At 34.8% G+C, this 8918-nt stretch overlaps 1 protein-coding gene across 1 annotated transcript in view; it reads right to left on the bottom strand.

Annotated features, from left to right (window-relative positions):
• Window positions 1-2422: 2422 nt before the first annotated feature.
• LOC101896935 (patched domain-containing protein 3) overlaps window positions 2423-8918 on the bottom strand; it is a 46462-nt gene continuing 39966 nt past the window's right edge. Inside the window, exon 9 of the mRNA XM_059128818.1 lies at window positions 2423-7207. Coding sequence (XP_058984801.1) covers window positions 5336-7207 — 1872 coding nt within the window. The 3' untranslated portion in view covers window positions 2423-5335. The remainder of the gene's footprint in view (window positions 7208-8918) is intronic.

Below are 8918 nucleotides of genomic sequence, written 5' to 3'. Positions count from 1 at the left end.
GACATTTGTTTTTTTTTTTTTTAATTTTTTTATAGTTTACAAAAAAACTTCTTTATTACACAAAATCGTAGGGGGCGAAATATAGTCGTTGCTGTTTTTTTTCCTCTATGTTTAAATTAAAATAAAGCGTAATTAAAGCCAAGATAATATTTAAAATAAATCTTAGTAAAATAATACGTTTCACAATACAAAGAAGAGATTACCTTAAGTTTAAAAAAATTACAAAAATTAATTAAAGATGGTCAGTTTGATGTGTTGGCAGGCCACATAATGTAATTATTTGACAATAATTGAGGTGAGAATACATAAAACGTTTTTGTGAATGGCTGGCTCATGGTAGAAGAATACAGGGAGTCGCATCGACAAAGCTGCTGGGACAATGAACCGATTTTGGAATTGAAGATGTTGAATGAAAAATTATTGAAATTTGTAAAAATTGTTGATAAATGCATATTTTAACAACAAATTAACGTCGTATAAGAAAACATTTAAAAATACACTTATTTTTGATATAACATTAAAAAAAAATTGACATATCAATGCTCCCAAGTGTGGATGTATCTACCTATATTCTTCTACCATGGGCTGGCTTCTTCGAAAAAAAAAAAAAACAAAGGAATATAGGGTCAAAATCGAACTAAGTCAACCTAAAACTCCTTTTTTCAAAGACCTAAAATGGTAAAGACTAGACAAAATGCATTCTGAACAAATGGTTTGTGGCTATACTACCTTGCATAACAGCTCATGACAGAGGCAAGTTAATATAAAAAACACAATTATAGGAAAGAATGACAAATAAAAATTTGGATAATCCAAAATATTTGTTTCAAAGCTCTATTCCATATACCTTCCCAAATAATTGCATACTGCAATAGCGGTTTAAATTGCTTAACATTGGTAACTATGTTGTTACGATATCATAACAACAGAATCATTTTTCACAGGGTTGCCATATTTTACTCTGTCTTGTCCTATCTTTACACTTCTATGTCTTTGCTTTTTTCCTCTACAAAGGAGCCAGTCGGAAAAGCTTCTTTTGTACTCTCACCTTTACGAATTTGTTTTCTCCTCCTAAAAAGCGACCGGACAACATAAAAACTCAAGCCAAAATGTGGCCTGGGGCTCAATTCTACTTCTACGGACATGGGAAAACTTAAAAAAAAATGTCAAATGAAAAACTTCAAAAAGAATTTTTTTCATTTCTGTAGTGAAATTATCCGTCTATTGCAGAATGTACTATTTTTGCCGAGTTCATAAACGGAATACCGGTTATCTTACATTCCTACGTTTATATTCTTGCAGTTTTGGAACAGAGAATACATGAGCATACATAAAACGCTTTTCTGACTGGCTGAGGTCATCGACTGGCTTCTTAGGAAAAGAACAAAGGAGTATCGGGCCAAACTCGAATTAATTCAACCTAAAGGGCGGAATACGTAAAGCGCTAGGATGGAAATACATAAAGCGCATATTTGGCTGGCTTAAGTCATCAGCTGGCTTCTTCGGAAATGAACAAAGGAGCCTAGGGCCAAAATCGAACTAAGTCAACCTAAAACTCCTTTGTTCAGCTACGAAGAAGCCTGTCGATGACTAAAGCCAGCCAAATATGCGCTTTATGTATTTCCACCCTAAAACTCCTTAGTGCCTCTACAAAGAAGCCAGCAGATGACTTAAGGTGAGAATACATAAATCGTTTTTCTGACTGGCTTAAGTCATCTGTTGGCTGGTTTCGGAAAGGAACAAAGGGGCCTAGGTCCAAAATCGAACTAAGTCAAGCCAAAACTCCTTTGTTCCTCTATGAAAAAGCCTGCCGATGACATATGCCCATCAAAGAAATTTTTTATGTAATTTCACCTTCAAGCCTGTCAAAAAAAAACCTTTTATGTGTTCTCACCTTAACTCCTTTTTGTTTTTGAATTACAAACAAAAAATCGATAAAATAAAAATGCTCTCAATTTTGGTAGTTACCCAAAATTTTCGGCACTTTAGCAACCGAAACTTAGTAATCGCTAAAGGTGAAAATACATAAAACGCTTTTTTGGCTGACTGAAGTCATCAGCTGGCATCATCGTAGATGAACAAATCAGTTTTAGGTTGACCTAGTTCGATTTTGGCCCCACGCTCATTTGTTCTTTGCCGAAGAAGCCGGGCCATTAAAAAACGTTTTATGTATTCTCACCTTAAGTCCTACCAATAGCTATATTGCTGTCAACTTTTATTTCGATTTTCCATTCTTGATTTTGCATTTTAATTTTACCAACATTTAATCGTAATTCAAAAAAATGAATGAGATAATGCCTCCACAGGTTTTCACAGAACAAGAATCCAGCTGGTGATGACAGCTGGGTTTTACTAAACCCCTGTTTACACGGAGTCTCACTTGTTGCATTATACTTCTTTTTTTTATTAAAATTAATGACTATTTTCTTGTGATGCTTTTTATCTGTTCTTTTTTTGTATTTATTTGCAAATATACATTTAAAAAAATTATTTATTTTTTTTTATTTAATTCTAATACCGAAAAAATTTAATGGAAATTGATTTTTTTTGTTTATGCTTAAATATTTTGGGGGAAAATGTATGCATGAGTATTTATTTTGTTTTTGTTTTTACTAAAATTTAAAATACATTTCTAATTTTATAAATTTACGTCTACTAATTTTTTTTTTGCAGAGGAATGAAAGAAACCCAATTTGTTTTAGATCACATAATATTTTTTCGCTTCAGAAAAAATATTACTGAACACACTCACGAATTCTGTTTTGAAATATCTACAAGGGAAAATGGAAAACATGGGAAATTTATTTTTCAAAATAAAAAGGAAACGACAGGAAAATGACTGAAAATAGCTTGAAATTCCCTAAGAGAATTAAAATCTATTCGCTCTTACCAAATTAAAAAAAGTAAATGGTTATAAAATAATATTTATATAAAACATTAAATATATATAGACTAAAATTTAGTTTTTTTTATAAATAAATTTTCAAATTTAAACTATTTTTAGAATATGTTTTCTAAATGATAATAATAGGCCAGGGGATGTTTGGATTTTTTTTTTTTTGTTTGAAATAGCATTGGCTTGGCCAAAATCTATTTCCTATTTCGAGTCTTCAAAGATTTAAACCTAAACCAATATCACATTGGTTCAATGAAAATATGTAATTTTAGTAGCTGATTTGTAGTGTTTCCTGGCTGCTTAACATAACATGCATTAAAAATGCCATATGTGTGAACCTGGTATAATAATGTGCTAGTCAGCTATTCCAAACCGTATTTTCCCTATTGAATTATTCAAATATTTCTCTTTCGATGAGAGATTTGTTGAATTACTCATTGAATTTCCATTATAAATGGGGAGAGCACATTTGAGAACATTTGCTTTGGGGAGAGCTCATGGTAGAAGAATACGGGTAGGTGCATAAAAGCTTGGGATTATGGATATGTCAAAATTTTAAAAACGTTTTTTTCAAAAATTAGTAGATTTTTATAAGGGTTCTTGTATGATATCAATCGGAGGTTGTTATGATATGCATATTTCAACAATTTCTACAAATTTGAATAACTTTTCATTTAACGTTTTAATTTCAAAATTGGTTTGACAGTTCATTGTCTCAGCAGCTGCGTCGATGCTACCACCTGTTGTCTTCTACCATGTAAACCGAGTTTTAGTTAGGGCACTATAATCCGTAGTTGATTTAACGTTGTTCTCCATGGTAGAAGAATACAGGTAGTCGCATCGGCACAGCTGATGGGACAATGGACTGTCAAATCCATTTTGGAATTGAAAATTTTGAATGAAAAATTATTTAAATTTGTAAAAAAGAATAAAAATACATATCTTAGTAACCTCTGATAGCGTCGTATAAGAAAATATATAAAAATTTACTTATTTTTGAAAAATCATCAAAAAAAATTGACATATCAATGTTTTCAAACGTTCATGGTTCTTTTCCATATGTTTCTTGAAGTGATCAATTTTTAAATATTCAAAAATATAGTTTAATTCCACATTTGAATAGCCGATTTGAAGTGTACCCAGACTGCTTAACATACCATGCATTAAAAATTCCATATGTGTGAACCTGGTATAATAATGTGCTTGTCAGCTATTCCTAACGGCAATCTCCTTTATGAATTATTCAAATATTTATCTTCCGATGAGAGAGATTTGTTGAATTACTCAGTAGCAGTTATAAAAGGAAGAGAGAGAGAACACATTTGGGAGTCTTTGTTTGTGGAGAGCCTGAAGTAAACATTGTTCAAAGAGGGGAAAACTGAATGTTATGATAAAAAGGAGAAAGAAAAATTTATATATAGTGTTCCTTCTGTGTCTCATTTATATAACAAGACTAATTGACGATTTTGACGGCCTAAGTAATGTTACGTTATTTCTAAAGGCAATTTTCTTATATAAACATTCGCATGTTTCTCTTTCGATGAGAGAGATTTGTTGAATTACTCAGTGGCCGCCATTAAAAGGAGGAGAACACATTTGAGAACCTTTGAGGAGAGGCCAAAATGAATATTTTTGTACACAGGGGAAAACAGAGTGATGATAAAAAAGATAGAAAGAGCATAGATGGGCAATATATGAAAGAGACATTCTTAAGAGAATTTTGAAATAACTTTTCTGCGTTGAATTTCAATTAATTTAATAATTTTTAAGCAAAAATATAAAAAAAGAAGCAAAAAAAAAATTTTATAAAAACAATTGTAGAAAATTATTCGAGTATGTCTGTTTGTTGATGTCATACTCATGAAGAGTATAAAAGAGAGCAACGCTAGCGTGCATACTTGTCTATCTATGGAAAGAGATATTTGATTTGTCGTGCTCTTTCTTTATTTCTCCTACTCAAAAACTCTGTTTCTCTTTAATTAAACCTTCTCCTTTTAATTGCTCAAGACAAATCTTGAAGAAACTTTCTGGACTCGCCCGAAATCTATCCCCTGGCCCTTTACCTTTCTTCATTTTTTAATGTGCGTTTTTCCTAAACTTAAAATCTAAAGAAATTATTAACTAATATTACATATTTTGTTTAGTTTTTGCTTTTTTTGTTGCTTGGTTTTCCTAAAGGTTTCCTTGATCCTGGCTCAAATCATATCATATCAATTTACAATAGGCATTGCATATATATATAAAAAAGTCTCCTAAAAAAAATTAATTAATTTAACAAAATTAATTACATTACATTTAAAATAAAATAATATTTTGTAATAGTTGACAAAATCCTAACGCCACATCTTATGTGGCATTCCTAAACGAAATTAAAAAAAACACATTTTCACTCCTTGGGGCGAAATGATGACCCTAGACGTTTTTACCTACTCTAAAATATCAGTGGTTATAGCCAAACTGATATTTTGGTGGCTGTTGTTGTTGCTGCGATGTTTTACTTTGGCCATTGGGATAGTAGAGATTGTGATGGGACGAGGAACGTCTGGGTGGCTCTGGACGATAATTGGCGGGATAATCACCATCTTCATGGCTATGATTGCGGGAGGGTGAATGGCGACGCATAAATCTCTCTTCTATATTGGACGTGGGCCAACGTTGGAAATGTCGAGTCGATTCGTCGGAGGAACGTCGTCGTTGATAACGCTTGGCTGAGGCGGTGGCAAGTTGTGACGGTTCTTGTTGATGATAGTTGGCCTCATCACCACTGCCGCCAGCACCCCCGGCACTCACACGTGGCAAGGCTGAACGATATTTACGTCGTGAACGTTCATCCAACGATGAGGTAGGGGTAAAATGGCGTCTTGGCTCCACCTCTTCGTCGTCCACGAATTCGCCATGGCGTCTTTGCAAATCAGCTCCATAATTATCATAGGCATAACGTTCTCCATTTGGCTGGCGTTTACGTTCTTGATGCTCCTCCAGGCGGGTACGCCATTCATGGGCTGTAACCTTTTGATTGTACAGGGCCGGGTGGGCAGCAAACTGGGCTGGGGTGCTGTTGGCAAACAAATCATGATAGGAGGATTTTCTCCATCCTTCCTCATAGCGTCTTTGGGTTGTTTCATCTTCCAATGCCTGGCGCCTTTGAGATCTAGATGAGCTACTCTCCGAGGAATCTTCTCCCGATGTGCCAATACCCAAATCTTTTTCATCTCCATAGGCCTTGTAAGGAGCTCCCAAGAAGCCCTTGGATGTAAAACCATTCACACCAGCCACATTGGAGGCATAGGGCAAATAAAAGGCATTGGCAAAGTTCTTATCCATCTTGGCCAGCTTAATTTTGCCATCAATTTCATCGATTTCATCCTCATTGCCCTTGTCCCTTCCTGTCCATGTCTGCCAGGAGCCGGGTCCGAACAGTGACAACAACACCGGCAACAAGAACAAACCATGCATGGCACCAAAGAAAATAACCAGGAACACCATTTTAAAGAACACCAAGAAAATATAGCTCTGGGCCAGCAACAAGGCCACAATACCCAAAATCGTCGAACTTGAACCTTGTATAATTGGCAGACCCAACGAATGGAAGGCCTCACGTACCCTGGCCTTGGGACTCTTCTTCTTCGACGACATATACGTGTAGCAAATGTGGGCCGTAAAGTCCACCGAGAAGCCAATGCACATGATCAGGTTAATCATGGAAATCGAATCCAAATTCACATCCCACAAGGCCATATAGCCAGCCACGCCCATTTCAATGGATATCACAGAGAAGGCCACCCACAGGGAGCACAAAATATTTGGTATAAAAATAAACGAGATGATCATCATGATAATGGCACCAATAATCATGGACTGAATGGAGGTGGGTCGCACCAATTCGAATTGATCGAAGAACACAAAGTACGGATGGAAAATGGTGGCATTCAGCGGTGAGTCTTTGCAAATTTGTCGCAAATCACGAACCATAACCTTTTCATGATTGGTATCCGTAATATTTACAGCTTGTATGAGGAAGCGGGAGGCTAGAATCTTGGTGCCATTTTCATTGAATTTCACATCCAAGGAGAAAGGATTTCCCGGGAAGAGCCAATGTTCCTTGACAGCTTCAATGAATTCCTGTTCCGTGTCCAGAGTCAGATTCAAATAGTCATTGTTACGATCCACGAAGGATAGGAAGGAGCGTATCCATGATTCGGTATAGAGGGAGGAGGTGACATACGAGGTATTTTCCAGATTTCGTGTTAATTCTTCGATTTCGTCTTGGATAATGGGATCGGAGTAGTTGATGTCGCCCGTTATGATGACCTGGGGGAAAAAGAGGGAGATTTTAGAAGTGGATTAATTTTTTTAATTAAAATAAGATGATAGACCAGGAGAATAGTATAATATATAGAATAGTAGTAGTTTTTCGTACTTTAACAACGAACATGTTTGATCAAACTTAATTGTAGAAACCATTTTAATATTTAAAACACAACTTTTAAGTTTGAAGGACGTTTTTGCTAAAACGACATGAGACACATGATGTCCTCTAAAGAGAAAAACATTTATCCAAGGGTCTACTTTGTTTCATGCCTTTACATCGAACATGTATGATCAAATTTAATGACTCAGAAAAAGAGTTTGAAAAACTTTTTTAATACTTTTTCTTTTTAGAAATATGTTGAAACACAACTCTTATGTTGCAAGGGTGGTTTTGACAAGAAGGACATACGACACATCATGTCCTCCGAAGAGAAAAATATTTGTAGAAGGGTTGACTTTGTTTCATGCCTTTACATCATACTTGTATGACGTAGTCAAAGTCTTCAAAAATGCTTCTAATATCAACTTGTCCCTACTTTTTTGATAAAAGTTCATAGTTAGAAAAATCTACCGTACCACGAAAAGTATTAACATAGTGAAGAAGTTCTGGAAGAAGACCTTTAGTATTTGACCCTGAGGAAGATTGTTGTCTTTAATAACTGTCCCAAATTGCAACTCTGTCAATGATAATTTTGACATTTACCTCGATAGAAGTTTGGAAATATTACTTTTATGTTTCAGGGAGGTTTTTGACAAAAAAGGATACGAGACATACGATGTCCTTCAAAGAGAAAAATATTCCTACAAGGATCAACTGTATTTCATACCTTGACAGCGAACATGTATGATCAAGTTTTATAGGTCAAAAACGGACATTACACTTAGTCCTCATAAAATGGTATGGGTGAAAGGTTGGGTGCGTCATATCTCCATATATATAGGTCCTTCCTTAAAATGCTGTGAGGAAGCCTTTAGTATCCTGTCCTAAAGGACATTTTTCTCCTTGGGAGTATTACCAATTTCCAATGTGTTCAGCGTCTATTTAATACTAATTTAGTTTTATCAAAGAAATTATGCATTTTGGGATTTTAAGAGCCTCTTTATATTGAAGAGCATCTAAAGGAGAATCTATGCAAGTGAGAGTCTTTCTCTAAAGGCAAAAAATGCTAACTAGAATGCCATCTTAAATTCTTACTTTGACATCTAACATGTATAAGGGGGCTATGGAGGTCATATATTTATACCTCCCTTAATGTTATGAAGAAACTTATGTATTTGTATTAGTCTATATATTTGAAATGTGGTGTTTCTTAAAGAGAAAAATGTCCATTGGAATGCCCTCTTTAATTCCTACATTTACATCCAACATGTTTGATCGAGTTGTATGATCTAAAAATTAACTTCTCTCACAGAAACTATAAGGAAACAAGGTTGGCAAAACTAGAACTTGCCAGATTGAAGGTAATGTATCTCGAAAACTATACAATTTTCATGGAAAATGTTGTAGGATATTTTGTGAAGAGTGTTCTGAGGAACATTTTTGTCTTTGAAACCAAAAGGAAATTCCTGGTATTAAAATGAGCAGCTTGGCATCATGACATGGTATATTAATGTCATATCATAAGGGAAAACTACGGCAGATTTCGTGTGAGGCTCTGACACACTTTTATTATGTTAGCAAATATGTCCTGCAATGATGCCAAGCTTCTTA

Source organism: Musca domestica, unplaced genomic scaffold, assembly GCF_030504385.1.
Source record: "Musca domestica strain aabys unplaced genomic scaffold, Musca_domestica.polishedcontigs.V.1.1 58, whole genome shotgun sequence".
NCBI classification, from domain to species: Eukaryota; Metazoa; Arthropoda; class Insecta; order Diptera; family Muscidae; genus Musca; species Musca domestica.
Note: the sequence above shows the minus strand (reverse complement) of the source record. Positions and strands in the feature narration are given on the sequence as shown.